The 19540-nt window shown below is 38.3% G+C and overlaps 1 protein-coding gene across 1 annotated transcript in view; it reads right to left on the bottom strand.

The window, feature by feature from the left end:
- The window catches only part of MAGI2 (membrane associated guanylate kinase, WW and PDZ domain containing 2), a 701810-nt gene that overhangs the window by 46653 nt on the left and 635617 nt on the right, over nucleotides 1-19540 (bottom strand). Inside the window, exons 15-18 of the mRNA XM_053977427.1 lie at nucleotides 18337-18529; nucleotides 17288-17374; nucleotides 15066-15314; nucleotides 2618-2803 (exon numbers count right to left, since the gene is read on the bottom strand). Of these exons, the coding sequence (XP_053833402.1) occupies nucleotides 2618-2803; nucleotides 15066-15314; nucleotides 17288-17374; nucleotides 18337-18529 (715 nt within the window). The remainder of the gene's footprint in view (nucleotides 1-2617; nucleotides 2804-15065; nucleotides 15315-17287; nucleotides 17375-18336; nucleotides 18530-19540) is intronic.

Below are 19540 nucleotides of genomic sequence, written 5' to 3' on the forward strand. Positions count from 1 at the left end.
TGGCTGTCCTGAATCACCTCCATGACCTTCACATGCCTTAGCACAACTACAAGATATTTGAAATGTTTTCCATTTAGAAAAAAAAATCATTTTGAGAGAATGGACATTTTACTGCTTTCTCCATTGTTTGGGATGATGGACCTGTCACAAAAGCTAAAACACTGGTGTCCTTACATTAGTTCCTGCTGTCTTTGAACTCATCAAGAGTTTCCTGTCTTTAAATTTTTGGGAACTGTGAACAGTAAACCCAATCTCAATAAATTCTGACCAACCATTTAAAATGATACTTTATTTCACTGTATTATGTCAAATAACTAAGGTTCCACATAGGAACAGTGCAGAAAAACAGAATCATTCTTTCCAAACAACACAAAATTCAAAAAGACAGAGAGATTGGCATAGGAAATATGGTTTTGTTGCTTTGCTATAAATAAAAGATGCCAATCTTCATTCAGGCTTCCTGCTGGACTTGGGGGGAGACACATTTGGTACTCAGCTCATATCAAATGTATTTCTTCCAACACACTAGCACAGTCCTGTTCACCATTTACCTATTAGGAGTCATAAATGAGAAAGACTGTCTACAGGAGGACAGAGCACTGCAGAAGTTCCTGCATTATCAACAGCAAAGGCAAACATGTTTTTTCGATTCCTGCTTGCAACAGGAGTGAGACCAGTGTGAGAAATGAGAAAATGAGAAAGACTGTCTACAGGAGGACAGAGCACTGCAGAAGTTCCTGCATTATCAACAGCAAAGGCAAACATGTTTTTTCGATTCCTGCTTGCAACAGAAGGAGTGAGACCAGTGTGGCATGGTGCAAAACAAACAAAATGGACACACATATGGCTGAGCATCCCTAACAGCAATAGCAACACATGATACAGATCTTACCTATTTTTACATTTAAATCTAGTTTTAATTTTTATGTGGTTTATTTTTAAACTTTTAATGTGTGGGTTTTCCCCTATGGGTGCATATTCTCCACTTATCTAATTTATGCTCACAATTATTATAAAATTTTGTCTACTTTATTGAAAATATTTTCAATTTAGGATTAATTGTCAAAAAAAAAAAAAGCTTGTATATTTGCACTTAAAACACTCCTCATACAGGCATAAGCAATACTTGCCTGTGTAATTACTATGCTTAAGGCTGCAATTGCCCATTTCGCATCTGTGAGTCTCTTTTGTATTGCAAGTTTTAGAGAGGAAGATTGGAAATGTTGTCCCTCATTTCTACATTACTCTCATAACTATGGATGAACTGGTCAAATCATGAGCTGCTTCTAAAACTGCTTTGCATTTATATGGTATTTTTTACCTGAAAGTATATTACAGAGGTATTAGATTTTTTACCAATTTTTCTAAGCTGAGAAGCTAATATCAGAAGGCAAATGAGGTGTCCAATGTCACACAGTCACACAGGGAAGCTGTGCCTTGGCACAGATAATTTCTCACCACTAGCACCTGAAAACATCTTGTAGTACTGCGACTCAGCTGCATCTCTTCTTTTTCTATAATTTAATGTATCCATCTCTAACATTAAACTATTAATGATGTCATTTAACCTGGATACCAGAGAAGCTTAAACAAACTTAACAGACTGTATGAAGTATCACACTTGTTTTAGATGCCTGCACAGCTGACCTCCAGTAATTACACGAGTGCTAATTGATGTGAATTCTAAATTTGTGTACGTTTGTGTTTTTCCCTTTAACTGAATTCATTTAACAAAGTAGATGAGTTCCTTCAGTTGCAGTCTGTGATCAGTGTCAGGCTATTTCCCTGTCCTCTTGCTGGATGCAGCAGCATAAGGTGAAGGTCATCTAACTGGGCCATGGATCATTAAGTAATTCCATTACTTTCTGTGTGTCATTCCCAGCTCTACTGGTATTTGTTGCTGAGATATAAAGACATGGTCTCATTAATGTGGTACAATTCATGCAGCAGTACAGCACATTGTTAAACTAAAAAAAGCCCTGAAATCAACGCCAAACCTCAAGGAACCAACATCAAAAGATCTTCACTGATTAGATGTGGAGCAATGACCAGAATAATGAGTCTATCCCCTTATTCTCACCCTAGAAATGAGATAATTCAGGGTTCAGTTATTTCCTGCCTTGTGCATTTACAGTGATGTATCACTATGTGATAGTGATGGAGGAAACTGCCAAATCTGAACTCTTCCTTCACATCACTTTTTGTCACACGTAGCTGGTAGCTGAACATGCCTGGTGACAGCCATTGCAGTCTCTTGTGAATCACGTTGTCAAACTTTGGCTTGGCTTATAGCAAGGTATAAGGGAACGAACTCAAAACTTGGCTCTCTTGTAGAGTGCTTTTCCATGTAGAAGACAATTCTTGCAAAAGACTGTAACATCCTCTTTCTCTCTCTCGCTGGTTTCTCCAGGTTTGCTTTCAATACCCCTTTCATAACTTGAAACCTTTTCAAGAATTCAGATCCTATCTGAGCTAGTTCTAAGCTCATAATTCTGGTGTGCTGCACATTACAGCGGAGGAAGGAGAACAAAAGATGCTCTTTCAAGTGGTGACATAATTTAAGCTAATTAGAGGCTACTTAAAATTTTCTTCCTGTCTTTAAGGGCCATTGACTTACCCTCCTGAGGAATGATGCGAAGAGTTACACTGAGACCTGCATCTTTAATTAGCTTCACAATATCTGCATGAGGCATGTTAATAATAGACTGGCCATTCACAGCTAAGATCCGGTCTCCAACTTTAAGTTTTGCACAGCGATCCGCAGGGCTTCCATCAATTATCCGCCCTATTTTATGGGGTACAGCTAGACAAGAGACAATAGACACAGTTAACTTGTGCTGAAACAAGTGGTGATGTTCACAAATGAAAGAAAATGAGTTCATTTTAGAAGGAAGTCCTATATGAATTAAAAAACAGCTTGTGTAAAAGCATATAAGAATATAAATTCTCATGCAATGTCATTTGCAGTAACACAGTGCTGTGTTTTTTCACTAAAAATTCAGAATCCAGATGCATATATACACATGGCCTATACATATGAAGTCCAAAATAAGTTTATAATTCAGCTATTTTTCAAACCTAATAATCAGATCAGGAAAACAATAAGGCATGAAAACAGGGAAAGGGGATAAATTTATACAATATGTAGCAGTCATAAATTATCTCCCACCTCCTAGTTTACAGAATTTCTTTGTTTGTATTTTGCAATAGAGGCACCAAAAATATTATTTATTTTATATACAAAAAATTGTTACTGAAAATGCCCAGGGTACATGAAATTTTTCTCCTCCATTCAAATATGTTTTTGATAAGTAGAAATAATACCGAAGATTTATTGAGATGTGCAGCTCTCTAATTAGGTATTAAGAATAAATAAATAGAATTTAATTGACAGTTTGCTGTGAGTACATAGACATGTACTATGTACTACATCAAAACATCTCAGCCCTCTTCTCAAAACATTGCAGAATAAAGCTTCTCCTTTTGCTCTTCTCTGTGGTTCTTCACCTTTCTGTTTACTCCATCCACGCTCTTGTTCTATCTCTTCCTTCATTTTCCATTGAATTTTATAAATATTGTTTTTGATTTTTTGACCAGTGTTTCTACTCTATTATCTTCTGGTTTTTAACTAAATGCACATGCTATAGCTGAGTATTTTCTCTAGGCTCCCCAAAGAGCACGCTATTTTTCTTTCTCTCAACTACTCATAAATATGCTTATCACAATTAAATGACTATATAGTCTATTAATATCCTAATGGTTTGAGTATTCCTCTGCAGTCCCACACTTCAGTCTTGGAAAACAGCACAAAGCAGCTCAGCCTCAATATCCACCTTTAAATCGGTGTTTAAAACCAGTGTGTTTCTTTTTTCAAAAATAATATAACATTAAAATTTAATTATCTGCAGAGAACTTGGAAAAATGAAAGAAAAGATGGTTCAAAAACTTTTTGGGAAATATCTAAGCTATCAATGCTCATATAAACCAAAGCTCTAACAGAGATGTCTTCAGAATACATTGCTGCAGAAGAAATTTCTCAGCATCCTGGTAACATTTACTGAAGGTTTTGGTGACTAACACAGACTGCATGTCTGATATAAAGTCACAATAGACATATCTCAAAGTGACTTTTGTTTCTAGTATGGGTGTAAGTGGTGTTTACAGCATTAAAACTTAATTTTTGGAACACTGAAAATATAAGTGAGTACTCTGAAGTGCAAGCCATAATCAAACTGCATGCTTCTTTACCACTATGGTTTAAGCACAAATATAAATTAAAACACAGCTTTACAGACACAACTAATGCACTTCAGAAAGGCATTTTTGCTTAGGAAATAAGCACCTAATTTATGTCACAATGTCAATCATTTCTATCTTTTAAAATATACTAAACATGTATAGCCACACTTTCTACAAAAAAAATAGGTTTATTTTGACCTTAATGCAGACATATAACTGCCATGCACTCATTTCAGTGAGCAAACAAATAAAAAAGTAACTTGACTCTTAAACAGTTTATGTTTACAAAGAGCTTCTTTCATCAAATCTGTTCTTCAAGCATCACCAAGAATCACTTAAACTAATACTCAAATGTGCCTGTTTCTGGCATATGTAATAAAAGATCGGTCCGAAATTGTCATGTCTTTACTATATATTAGTGGAGATCTGAAAATGAGACTGTCTTATGTAAAAAAGTAAGATTTTTGGTAGTAAGAAAGAAGGGGAAATATGGTAGAGACACCACTACTAAAATTTCCACGCTTGCCATTTCTAAACCTAAAGATGTTTTTGCTAGCCTAAATATTTAAGTAGAGACATCATTTCAGTAGTAAGGGGTGTGGGAGGGTAGGGGGTGGGAAGTCCTATTAATTAGGCAGAAAAATTTTTGTTGGACTTCTTGTACCTGACAAGTGAATAGAGCAGATGTCTGCATGTTTGAGATGTCTGCTGAAATTGAAGCTGGAGGTGGGAGAGCCACGAGAGTCTAGTTCAGATCCAAATCCTGAAACAAGGGAAGGGAGGGAGAAAGAGGAGGAACTTGGTGTTCTTTTCTTCTTCCCTTTAAGCCTAATGGTCCTCAGCTTCCTGATAAAGGTATCTACTCTAAATATTTTGGTATCCCTGAACTCCCTTCATTCTGTCATGTCATGAAAAGATCAACAGTAGGTGACTTACAGAAAAAAACTTGTGTCTGTCAAGGTACGTGTTCTACTCCACTTTGCTATTTGAGGATTTAATGTTCCTCTTCTCAGGTTGTATTGGTGCCATATGTTGCCATTTGATCTTGCTGCAAAGTAGGGTGCAGGAAAATTTTGCAGAAGGAATCTGATTCAAGGTTACACTGTTATGCTCTATAGGGTTTTACGGGCAAATCTAGGGACTTAGTAGAGGAGTTCATGGCCACAGCAGCAGAAACTGGTTTATGCACATTTCTAGATAATACGAGGAGATGTTTATCTCCTGGCTCCTTCCCTCCCAGTAATATTATCCTGAGGAGTTTCTGTTCTTTGCTTCTCTTCCTAGAGGAACTCTGCCTGAGAGCCCTCCTAAGCCACAATATCCTGGCTGCCATGGTCCCAAATGCTTCCTTGAGAAGGGAGGATTTATTTAGGGCTTTTTTTTACAAGCATAAATTCTTCTAAGGGACGCAGATTATCTGATGTGTAGGTTGTTCACAAAAACAACCATGTTAAAATATGTTAGAAAACTTTCCATTTTTAGAGAGAGCCTTTGGTGGTGAAATACTTTGAAGGGATAAGAAGGAGCTACTCTCACAGGAGATTAATTAGGTAAAAGCTAAGGAGCAAAGGTAGAAATGAACTGTGAATTTCCATAATGGATAATTTTTATTGTTCAGAATAGTCACATCTAAAACAAGTGTGGAAGATCTGTAAACTGTCAGTAGGGAGTGGGTTGACTGAAGTGGCAGACAGGATCTCATGAAAAGAAATGCAAGATGATGCAAGTAAGGAAAAAATAACCCTACCTAAGATTAAGCAGAGATGAGTCCTAAATTAATTATTATCACTCAAGAGACCTTGAAATGTGTGCTTACTTCTCTAAAACATAAACTCATTAAAACAGTCAATATGACATTAAGAGTTGTAAAAGAGCAACAAGTGAAACAAACTATTGCTTGTTACTGCTATGCACCTAAAGTCTGAGTATTGCTCATTGTTTCAGTATCCTCATCTCAAAAATCATAGCAATGAATTCGCAAAGATTTGGAGAAGGGAAGCATGGAAGTCAGAAGCAGAAAACAGCCTCTGCTCAAAGGAGTTGTCCATGAACTCATTGTCTACACCTTGCAAAAGAGAATTTGGGGCAACCTTCTGGAGGGGCAGAAGAATAAAAGGATTCAAATAGGGATTTGATCAGTTAATGGGGGTGTACATATTGCTGATTAAATCAGAAAACCTTGGCTGGGAAAGTTGACACAATGCCTGGGAAAGGTCTTGTCTGCTGTAGGTGCTGTCCTCTCTTCTGCTGGTCACAGCAAAGGGACAGCAAGGAGCTCTGTGGCTAATTGGTCTCTCTCAGCAGGAGAGACCAAGGCAGCTCTCTTCTTGGAAAGAAATCTCCCATGTCTGGCATTTAATTAGGGTTTTGTTAACTTACAATACTTTTTTTTTTTTTCTTAAATTGCATCTTCGGTGTCTTATTTTTATCTGAGCAGAGCATTTAATGATGTAACTTTTAAAAGAAGTCCCAAATTGCCTGACTAGTGATAAATGTTTCCTATTATCCTTAAAAATTTTTACTAAGCTATTCATGCCTCTTTTAACAATTCACCACAAGCTGTTCTCCAAACATATGTATATATTGAAGAGTGGCAACATGTGCCTGGATGAGACTTCGCAGACAATCTCATCCACTTATTTCAAAACACTGAAATAAGTGAGTTACCTGAGCAGCATTTAATATTAGCTGCAGGTTATACTGCAAGACTTGGATTTGTGACTTTTTTTTTTTCAAGAAACCCATTGATTTTGCTAAAAGTGAATGTAGAAAACAAGCTGCCTTTTTGCAGAACAATTAATTTCTTGCTTTTCTCAGACTATACAATGAATGAGACTACAAGGGAAAAATGACTGTAAACAAGGATTAGGGTTAGGTTATATATTAATACATATTTTTAATTGTTGAAAATATGGGAAATTAGTAAGAATGAATTTATATGTATACAAACCACACAGGACTTCAAAATAGACATAGAGGGTCTTTTTCTCCAGTACTATCAAGTCATGCAAAATGTGATACTCAGGAGTGAGCATAATCCTAGACCCAAAATAATCCAGCAGAGAGTACCCTTGCTGCAGAAACCTTATCTAACAAAAGATCTTACAATGGAACGTAACTTTTCTGCAGTGTATTTTTCAAAATTTTGTGACTTGGGGAAGATTTGAATCCTGAGAGCACCAAAGCTTCTATGATATTTGAAGTCATTAATCTGTCCTCCTAAATCTTGCTCAGGTATTTACAGCATTACAACACAAACTGACCCAGAGCTGGCATGTAGCAGCTGAGGCTTTCCCAGTTTGTATTTAATCGTGCAATGATCAGCTCATAGCTCATTAGAGATAAATTAAATTTAAAAAATAAAAGACAAAATTATTCAAAATAAATCTTTGCATTTAGGAAGTGGATAAGGTCTCCTTTCAGAAACTTACATTTTCTCTATATTAATATTTTTATTTGATAAAAACCACCCACTTTTGCTCTCCATTATTCAAATGAATATGTTTACCACATCTGCATGCCGTTACCACCAGAACAGAGAACAAATTTTGTGTCATTATACCTGAGTGTCCATATGCTTGGGTCAGCCGTACGCAAACCCAGAGCAGTTGCTGAATACAGATACTGCTTCTAACACCATATATCACCACAGAAACACAGGAGGGTGCTTGAAGGGACCTCTGGAGATCACATAGCTCAACCTCCTGCTAGAGCAGGTTCACTCAGAGCAAATTGCACAGGATTGAGTCATATGGGTTTCGAATATCTCCGGAGAAGGAGACTTCACCACCTTTTGGGGGCCTGGTCCAGTGCACAGTCACTTTCAGAGGAAAGAAGATTTTCAGAATGAACTTTCTGTGTTTCAGTTTGTTCCAAATGCCCATTGTTTGGTTCTACTCTCTTGACACTCACCCTTGAGATATTTGTATGCAATGGTAAGAGCCCCTGTCAGCCACCTCTTCTCAAGGCAGAACAGGCCCAGCTCTCTCAGCCTTTCCTCTAAGAGAGACGTTCCTGTTCCCTAATCACCCTCTTAGTGCTTCACTGGGGCCTCCCCAGTCGTTTCATGTCTTTTATGACTGAGGAACCCAGAACTGGACACAGCACCCCAGATGTGGCCTTTTTAGGGTTGAGTAGAGGGACAGGATCACCTCCCTTGACCTGCTGGCAATGCTCTTCCTAATGCCCCCCAAGACACCACTATGTTTCTTGGCCACGGGGACACAGTGCCAGCTCATGGGCAGCTTGTTGTCCAGCAGGACCCCCAGGTCCATCTCCACAGAGCTGCTTTCCACAAGTCAACTCCAGCCTGTGCTGGTGCCTGGGTTTATTTCTCCCTTAATGCAGAATCTTGCATTTGCCTGTTTGAACTTCATTAAGTTCCCGTCCCCACAACTCTCCAGACTGCCCAGGTCTGGCCAGCAGAGCTTTCAGTTTTGTAACATCAGCTAACTTGCTGGAGGTACTCTCTGTCCATTCACACAGACCATTGATGAATAAGTTCAACAAGACGGATATATCTCTCAGCCTCTTGCTTTTTTAATATGAAAATAATTTCTCCTCATTTGAAAGACCCACAAGTCAAAAAGAGTGAATTCTAAGAAAACATTACCATATATAAGGCTTTTCTGATTTACACCAGAATTTTTTTTACATCTATTCAGTATTTCTAGATACAAATGTTGAGACTATGTTTTTTAGACAGCAACTTTCCAGATTTCCCCTCTATATAGTAGCTAAATGTCAAAAAGTATCAGTTAAGGGAAAAAAAATCTGACCTCTGCTTTATCTATTAAAACCCTCTGGCAGATAAATTCTTGCAATGTTTTCTAATGTTAACAGATATAGACAGTAAGCCAAGCAAATGAGCCTTCCTGAGCCAGCTGTCCTTTTCAATGTTACACATTGATCAAATGAATATTTCTTATATTCTCAATTCTCTAAACATGAATGAGTTCTCATTCAACCAACAGGCTCCAGCATATCAGATTTTAATTGGAAGAATATATTAAATATAAACACCTGTAATTTCATGGCTATGGAAAAATCTAAATTTTGGAAAACTTGAATATGGTGGACTTTCCATCAGGGATAAAAAAAAATTTCCTGATATTGATATGATATTTTATGTGACACTTATTTGGAAAATAGACATCTGTGACATGCTGCATACTTGCATGTGAAAATAATCCCTTTTCTTTATAAGATTAATGAATCTATAAATGGGAACATCCCATTTTGTGCTGACATGGAGCAATTTGCTTGCATAGCACAGGCATAAGAAGCTAAGTGGGAAGGAGTGCACATACCTTAGAAAGCTGAAGATCTAAGAAAAAATAATGGAACTTATAGATTTTAATTCATGCTTCTAATGAAAGCAAAGTGGGCCCTGTGGAATTATTAGAAAAACCTTGGTTCACTTGATGGGTTTGTGCTAATAAAATTCACAGTATTTGCTCTTTGAAAACACGAGCAACACCTGTAGGTCCAAATAATGTATTCAGAAATACTCTGGAGGGCAGAAATCATCTAGAGAGGGGAGTAATGCAGTTAAGATCCTCCATTATTTATCTCCAAAAAATATCAAATAGACAATTGAATATTTCATGCCTGCAAACTCCAGCAATGTATTTTAATGATGTTAAAAACCTCTTTGACCTCTTAAGGTTATTTCACTATGAAAATTGCTTATGTTGATTTGAGAAACTAAATCACATAGAAATTTCTTTCAGCTGCAAGTTTTACTATCTCTTAAACATACTTAGAAGGTGTGATTTTGTAGCTGAAGAGGCAGAACAGCTTAAACCTGAGTATCACAGCTGCATAGAAATGAGAATCCAGATTCCTTGCCCACAGATTGCAAGTATCTTCCATGGGGGATGCACACTGTGGGTGGGTTTTCACTGCTATGCTCCAAAAATGTCCTAGGTTGGGTAGACAGACATCCTAATTTCCAAAGCTCTGTATCCTTTAGAATTTGAAGATTGGTCGCATAAAATTATGTCCCTAACCACCATCTTACCCAGGAAAATCATAGGTGAAACTGCTGCACAAACAACTCAGATCACACAGTTATCACTGATCGATAAACTGGTTTTTATCTCTAAACTGTAAGGAGTTTTAAGAAACTCTGGGCTGAATGGGACTTATTCAGAACACTGTTTTCTGCAGTCAGCAGAGGTTTATCTTAGATTTATGTTTTTTAGTTAAAACTGCATGTTTTGACAAATGAAAGAAACTTCTTTCATTAGACTCTGTTTTATCATGTTTTCAAAATCCAGCAGGCACTGGCACATGCAGTGTAGGGGCAAATTAAATCTACAACTCCTCTTTTGTGAAGCAGGAGGAAGATCATAACAAGTGTGTACAGACTAATTTTTTGAAAATTTTTTATTGATTAGGCCTGCATTTTCAGTTTGTTTACACTTAATAACTGTGCTAATTGACAGTACCTGCTACAGTAAAATTCCTGGAAATCTTGCCAATTTTCCAATTCATTGGAAGTTGTGAGTTAAGTAGGTCTGTTTACAACACATGCTTTCTCTCTAAAAAAATTACAATGTAAAGTGATTTACAGGGAATCACTTATTTTAGTACTTATTTTAGATGAAGCTGCATACCAAACACAAAAATTAAAAATATCAGGAAGATATGAAGTAGGCAGAGACAAGTTTACTCCATAAAAGTCTGGGACAGAAATCTCATTCTGGTCATCTCCAGAAGTCTGTAAATGCTTTTCCATAGGGCACAGATACTGAAATTATCTTGATACCCTAAAAATACTTCCCTAAATGTAATGCTAAGTGTAGATTAATTTCTTAAATTTAAGTATTTTAGCTCTAATTTCTCATGTGTGGAGAAGGGATGAGAGCCATATTCCCCTTTAATGTTGGAACAGGATCTGGGGGAAAGCACAATAGTATATTTTAGAGGCAGTGGAAGTTAATCCTTTCATTAAAAATAGGTCAGGAGCCTGGACAGGTGTATTTTCTTGTCTTCATCTCTTAGCACTCCAAGTTCCTCTGCGTGCTGCACTAGGCAAAATGACTTGCTCCTGGATATACCACTCAAGCACAGCTCTTTATTTATCCTCTTTATCTCCTTTTACTGATACAGTTTTGAAGCATGGCTGACCTTTTCTATGCCCCTGCTTTGCCCTGTAAAATCTCTTCATTCAATCCTTGTCATTCGTTTTCCACTCCTGATCTCCCCATATCAGAACTGTAGTTCAGTTCAAGATAATCCCCTGTGCTGGATTAGAGAACATCCCAAGCAATGCTTTGACAAAGGGGAAACAAAATTTCTACCATTATAGACACAGGAAAATAAGTGTGCCACAAGAATTGGATGTTTAAGCAAGTACCAGTAAGGAAAAATGACATTCATATCTAAAGGCTGGCTCCAAAGTACTTAATGTTAATTTATCAAACTGACAGCTATGACAGTGCTGCCCATCACAAAATGCAAAAAAATAGTTTCCTAATTATGGCTGTAGTCTGCCCTCACTCTGTGTCTATCAATAGTAAAAAAACAGCTTTTAATATTTTGAAAATTTCTGCACGGCAAAGGCTGGCCCATAAACCAACTGTAACAACAAACCAGCTGACCAGGACCCTAAACCTCTTGGAAAAAGAGTTTCATCTCCAATTCTGGGAGCTCCTGAGCCTTTCATGGCTCATTCTCAGGTCAGAAGGAGCATGAAGCACTTCTAAGAGGCTGCGTGGGAGCAGTGCAGCCCACACCCCACCAGAGGGTGGAAAAGGGATTTGAGACTCAGCTGGAGTACTGCTACTGTGACTTCATGGGATGGTCCTACAGCTGCACAGACAGAGCAAACTCTCCTGGCAAACAGAAGGTCAGCTTTTGTGCAACTCCTTCAGCTTCAGGCCAACTGCAAAGCAGCAAACTAATGAACCTGCAGCTCTGTAGCCAGGAGCAACCTTGCTGGAATGACTGCTTCAGTTTTAGCAATACTTGAAGCACATGCACCTAGTGACACAAAGTGCTTGCTCCTGAACTCCACAAAAGCTGTTGTAATCTGTTGGACTGTAAAATACAGTTTAAGTGTGATTTCAACAAAAGGAAAATACTTTCAGTGCATAATTAATTGCCTTTCTGAGTAAAAGTGGTGATGATACTTATTCTTCCAAGACCTCAAGTCTTGCTTTTGCAAGAAAGTAGAGGAGGGAATAGAGTTATTGAAATAAACATTCTTAAATCAAAGGAATGCTTCTTCACTTTGCCCTGAGGATGCTCCCAGTGAGACAACTTCCTGGGTGCTGCTCCTCCTAAAAGTGTCTGGCACTACATGATGTTCCCTTTTTTGACCTATCTTGCCCTTTTTGAATTTTTCAGAATTGCTTTGCAATTACAGCATTAACATTACTCTGTGCATGCATGTCTGCAAAAGATCATTCCACATGGGGATACTGGAGCTGACAACAAGTGCACTGCCTCTGAAACAAGGGACACTGGAACCAGAGCACAATATTTCACCCAATTAACATATTGCTGCTATGAGAAGGAGTACCTACCAAGGTGTTAGCGTGGTGCCATGCAGGTTCACATTTTGATAGTGATGTATCATATATTTTGGACATTGTACTTCCTATAGCCATTTGATATTTTCCTACCGTTGCTATGCTTTCTACCCCTGATTGTGCATTTCAATAAAAGGATTTTGTGTTATTTCAAGATAGAAGGTACCTCAGGAGAGTTTCCCTGTTCTGCCAAAGGGCCCAAAACTTAGATGTTATATTCTGAATGGATGCCAGTGAGTGCTGAGTAAAAGGGGATAATAATTTCCCTCAATCTACTGGCTATGCTCCTGTTAATAAAGCTCAAATTACTTCAGCCAAATAAATATTAAGTAAAGAAAATAACCTCTAGAAAGAATCAATAATTTTTAGATTGCTTTCATTACTGATGACAGATGATGTAATTTTCAGGATATTTTTTCTACTACAGTTTTGTAACAGAATTTATATAGGAAGGGTATTTTCTTGTCTTTTCTGTCACTGTCTACAGAAAATGTAATTTTTTGTTCACTGTTCTTGTAAACTTAGGATTTGGTATTTTTGGGGATCACTGAAATTCAATGCAGCCATTATTTGATTAAATTCTCTTGTCACTTCCACAGAAGGCTGTCATTTCCCTTTACTATTGGAGATGTTCAACTGAGCGTCAAAAATGTCTACTTACACAGTTGCTTGTGGAGAAAGAAAAGTACTGAAAGAACATGTTGGAGGGTAGGAGGCAAAACAGGATCTTGAACCTGGGTCTGTAGTCTTCAAGAGACTATTCTAGTCACAGAATTTTTGGTTGCTTGAGAATCTTCTCTTTCTCTTCCTCTCCCCTTTCCCTCTCCATCTGCCCCAACCACAAATTCTCTCTATGAAATAATTTTCTTGAAAAAAATAATGACTGACTTAACTGATTAACATGTATGTACTACAATTGATTATTTTTTTCTTTTCTGATCTTCTGCAAAGAACTTCCAGTTCTTTGGCTATTATATTCAGTAATGTGAAAACTCAGATTCCTAAGAGGCTAATTAGCTATGATTTTGTTACAATATTAATTCCAGAAATCATGGAGTTTTAAAATTCAGCTGAGGTAGCATGAAGAGCAACTCTTTTAATAATTGCATGACCATGATATACTGCAAAAAAGTTTTCTGAGGTAACTTGCGATAAGTTGAGATAAGGTTTTCCCAGTACTCTCTTAGCTGCTTTTCAGGTATGAATTTAGAAGTGTGATATTTGACCTTGAAGTTGAAATTGTGATTTTATTTTGTCAGGAACCAGTTTCAGGCAAAAGAAGAGTTCTTTCAAAACATATTTTAGTGTAGGGAAAGCATTGTATTATGCTTCAACTTACAAAATGATAAATCATCTTACTTCTCTTGGTTTTTCTGTTGTGGTTAGCATTATTTGGTGGGGTGTGAGGCTGTTGCTCAATATAATGCTTTCTTCTTCCAGAGGCCTCAATTGGGTTAAATGTCATTGGAAATACCCAAAGGTGTCCCTGTGGCTCCAGCTGCCACTACCTGGGTTTGAGTCTTCTGTAGGTCCTGTGTCACACCTGTCTGACCTCTCCCTAGATGTACCCAGGACAGCTCAAGTGGCACCAGATGTCTATATTAAAGCAATAAAATTGACTCACAGAGAAAACTAGTTTTCTGAACAGAAAATGAGCTATAATTATTAAGGGCAGATCTTGCCACCTGAGTACTACTGAGTACAGAGAAGGTACCTATCCCCCATACTCAGCTGTAATTTTTATGCTGTCTATACTCCACCCAATTAAGTCAGTCTCTCTGCAGCTTCATCTAACAAGTTCTCCCAACTTCTAGTTGCTTCTGCAGTCCTGTAATTGGATAGCTGTTGTCATAGGGTTTGCTGTGATCTAAGCTTTTTTTCAACTTGCTGAACTTCATCTTGATTATTAAAAAAAGTCTAATTCACTTGCATGTAGGAGAATAATTTATTCACATAACCCTACTTGTTACTTACAGTATCTCTTTGAGACAAAATAACAGAAAGTCTACTTTGTGAGTCAATCCTCTATTACTCTGATAGTCAAAGAAGGGTGGGAAACACAGGGCTCAAGAGGCCAGAATAACCTTTAGTTTTGTTGAAGACAAAACAAGCAGTGCCTCTGAATAAACATTGAGAGTATCTTCAGTTAAAATCTCTGCAGTGATATATTATTAGCAGATAGGTTTAAATTAACTATTGGTGTTTTAATTTTTTTTTTTTTTTTTTTTTTTTTTTAATTTGGGGCAAACTCAGAGAAAGATGAACTGAAAAATGTGATTTACTTACTTATTGTGGACCCAGACTCGGGCCTGTTGAGGGAGCTGATGATAACGAAGCCAAAGCCTTCGTTCTCCTTGCGATGGATGACCACGTCGCTGGTTTGCAGGCTGTGGGACGCGAAGCCCTCGGGGGGAGTAGCAGTGCTGCCGGAGGCAGCGTGATTACTGTTGGCATAAGTCGTGTAGTCACTTCTTGGAGAGCTGTGGTGCGTAGACACTGAGCCTGGGCTTCTGCCATTCTCTGGGCAGGGTTCTCCTACAACATAAATCACACCAGTGTCACAGTCTGACTTGCTCAGTGGCTCTGTGACTTACATTTGCTAATGCAACGTGAATACAGCTGACTGTCTACACACCAGACTACCCCAAGTATTAAACTAGGAGCTGTAATAGATGCAGAGAGACAGGAATCTACACAGCTATGCAGAACATTCAAGGGCAATCAGATAAAGCAAGCATGAACACTGACTGCTACGTTAGCTGCAAGAAAGGAAAGTAAGAAACAGTGTCTATCTGGATTGCAAAAACATTACCAAGCGCTATTCCCTTGTCTGCTGGTAGATCTGTCATCAAGAGGAAAATGTGACTGTCTAATCCAATAAAAAATTATTTGTGTTTGGATTACAAGAATTTAAGCAGGGAGCTAACAGAGTAATTAGGATTAGCTGCATAATGTTCTTCTTACAAGTTGATTAGCTTGTTCAAAAAATGTTCAAAAAGCAGAGCTGTTATACAATGAAAAATCATCACAAGTAGTTTTTCTGTGGGTATCATAGCAGAAGCAGTGGTCATTTAAAGGTTTGGAGATGCTCTTGTTTAGCAAGTTCAAAAGGGCAGAAGTGAAAATGGAGTCCATGTACACTTTAGTATTGCTTTACAGTAACAAGAACAGGAAACAAGTTAAAACTTGTGGGATTACACATTTTTAGTGTGAGCATTTTGGCAATTGAAAACAGTAAATTTACACTTCCAGATGGGGAAAAAAAGATTTATATTCTTTGCAGATCTAAGTTTTTTACACAAATCAGCATTTATTGACAGTTTTAATACAGAAATTTCAGATAAATGTAAGTATTATGTTTTCTGTTTGGAACAACAAAAGTGGCAGAGTAATTTTACTGAACACATGAGGAGCTCCCACATATACACATACATCCTAGGTAGAGAGTTTGCAAATTAGATCTCCAGTGTGTGTATATATTAATAAAATAAACAGCATCCAAGGACAAGCTGTTGTTTTCTCAGTCAGGTGTGTTCTTTAGCAGTCCTTCTGCAACTATGAAATAAAGTAATTACAGAGTATAAAGAGGAAGGAAAACAAACAATTATTATACCCCTGAAAATCTCTAAGAGTTATTGAACCAAATCTGCAACTAAATGCCATCGTCAGTGACAAGAGAGTTCTCATTTTCTGGCTGTCATGTTTCAGAAAGCTGAATATTGTTTATGTCAGTATGGCTGCAACAGAAAGGAAATTCTCTTACCCTGTAGAATGACCAAGAGCTGATTTGGCCATGAAAAAATGCAATTGAATGCCATTAAATATAGAAAAAGAATGATAAAGGAAGAAAAGCTTAAATGGCTATTTGACTGTCAACTGTACAATAGATACTCATCAGAAAAAATACATTTTGCTCCTGCCTGTGAAAAAATGGCACTTCAATCCAAAAATCACATTTTCCTAATCAAATTGTTTTCCAGATCTTATGAATTGTGGTTTTCTGTTCCAGATCTGGGTAAGTATATGTAAAAAATGGTAATTCCAGGTGAGAGCTAAGATACGTTTATCAGCTACAGACAGGTAAGGAAAAGCCCAGATCCCTCTCTTGTATACATTCATGCTAGTGAGAAATTCCCATGAAATCAATTGGCCTGATGTATTAGCATATCATTTTTCAGTCACACCCAACATCAATTGTTTTAAATTTTTCCACAAAGCTTATGCTGTATCACACCACATTAAAATCCTGTTCAGCTCCTGAAATGCTTAAACATTAATGAGCTACATGCCACATTCCCTGGTGTGGCACTCTCAAGGCCCAAGAATAACTTCAGGTGTTTTACCAGCTTGCTTACTGTCTGCACCAGGAGCCCAGAGTGGCTAGTAGAGCCTTTAATATTTCATGAGCAGCAGCGAAGGCCGGTACCCGCTGTGTGCCAGCTCTGCCTGCAGTGCGTGCGGCGGCTGACGCGGGAGCGGTGCTGACGGCGAGGGCTTGCCATTATTACCTTGGTTATTGGCCATTTTCCTCGCGCTGGGGGAGCTGCGAGGGGGCGTCGCACCAGGCGCAGGGGCACCTTTCTGGCTGGAGGACTCTGGAGTCAGTAACAGAAGAAAGTCAGTCCTGCAGGAGCACGGCTGGCAGGGAGCTGCGGTGCCGCAGTGGGAGGGGGACTGCGAAGACGAGGGTGAGTGGGAGGGCGGCTTTTTGGCACAGGAGCGAAGGGGAACGGCGCAGGCAGTGACAGTGGATCTAGGGCACGGGCAGGCAGAAGACAGGACAGGCTGGGAATGTGGTTTTGCTCATTTCTGGTACCTCAGACAAGTGTACTCACCAAAAAGTTCTTAAATAAACTTCTTTCCTCAAGTAAGCAATGGTTCTAATGGAAGGTCATCAAATTCTCCCATTAAAGCTTTAATAGATGCTGCCACATGCATTTTTTAAGGTTCCAATGTTTTCCAGCATATGAGACTGAGCTAGTCTAAACATCTAATTTACTACAAATACTTCATAGTGGCTTAGGTTCATTTTCTGGATATGTCTGCTTGACAGAAGAATTCGGCCCTTGTGCTCTACAGAAGATTTTCCGCCAGCTTGCATTGCAGTTCAGTGGGAAATTCCAGATGACATCAGTGAGACCAGAAATGGGCTTTAAACACATATAAGAGTGAAATGAGCTCCTGCCCTAGAACAGTTAACAGTCTTTGAGCCCTTCTCTTATTGACATAGTCAGCTTAAATGGCTTTAACTTAGGTGAATTTTTAATCCCAGAAGTGGACAAAAGGAGACAGCACAGACCGAGACAGCATGGAACAAACCAGAGCACTTATGATGATCACACCAGGGGTTGCCAGTATGTTTCCACTTCTGAAGGAAACAACACTCAGTTGTAGTATTTTTGTCAGAGGATCAAGGGACACATATTTACAATAATTTTTTTCTCAGAATGACACAAACATTCACTTTGATTTCCTCTATTTTTTTTAAAACAGCACTGGTTTGTGCTGCCAGTATTGGGATCTGTTTTTCCTTTCACCTTTCCCAGCCTTCACTCACCCGTGGGTAGCACCTTTCTCCTCACAGTAAGATTCACCTGCCCGTTTCGGGCAGCGTTATGCATAAGATCAATCACATATCGGTGGGTTTTGCCGGCCACTGGAATCCCATCTACATACACCAGCTCATCACCAGGATGGAGACGACCATCTCGGTCTGCTGAGCCCATGGCAATTACTGCTCCGATGAGAATCTAGGCAGCAAAGAAACAAAATCCTGTCATATATTACACTGAGCCTCCAATTTAGTGACATGAATATTGCAGTGATTTTCTCTTTCTTCTGAAATTAAGCTAGTGATTTAGCACAGGTGAAGAGGTGTCTGAAAGGTGTGCTTGTCCTCTTGTGTGTATGACTGAGGATACTTCCTCACCTTTGGTAAGAAGGTAAGGTGTTTTCTACCTGCATAGGAGAGATACACCAGAGATTCCTAATCTGAGTTCTGCTCGATATGTTCAAATCAAGATAATCTGTCTCTAAGGAAGGTTGAGTTTCTACAGACTACATTATAACAAAGACTTAAAAAAATAATTCCATGTAAGGATCTTTTTAATTAAAAATTATCAAGTCTGTGTATTTCTTGTTGAAGGTTCTTCACTGCTGTGTGATTTAAGCACCTGGAATCATATACCTGCGGTCAGCAGTGGAAGTGACCCCACTGCACGGAGTTCAGTTTGGGACTCTTTAGGGGAAAAGAAGTACTATATTAAGTGTTCTTACTCCTAATGAATGATTGCTCAGGCAGTGCTTGGTTAAAATGGAAAAAAGAGGAAAAAAAGTCAGCTTGTTCTGGGCAGATGTTGTTTTCCCAAATCAACATTTAAATGTAGTTTGTATGGGACATATAAACTAGTAAAACATCTGTCCAAAACCTTGTAATGACTTTCTCCACCTTCTATGCAGATAATTTCACATAATTTCTTAGAAGAAGATGTATATATTTTTCCCCATGGAATAACTGGTAGAACAGTTGAGATTGATTCAAACAAAACCTGCTTTCTTTGAAAGAATATTAAAGCATTCACAGAGTGTGTTTCGAATTTTCTGTTCTCTTTTTCAGTCTGAGAGTGAGCACAAAATGATGGATATGACATGCCATGTGACAATCTGCTTTAAATAATAAAAGATAAAAGCTATTAAGCATTGCTTTTCATGATGAGTTGCAAAGGCTAGATGTGGTAGTCACACAGGTGGGCCTGTGGTTT

Source organism: Vidua macroura, chromosome 5 (genome assembly GCF_024509145.1).
Source record: "Vidua macroura isolate BioBank_ID:100142 chromosome 5, ASM2450914v1, whole genome shotgun sequence".
NCBI classification, from domain to species: Eukaryota; Metazoa; Chordata; class Aves; order Passeriformes; family Viduidae; genus Vidua; species Vidua macroura.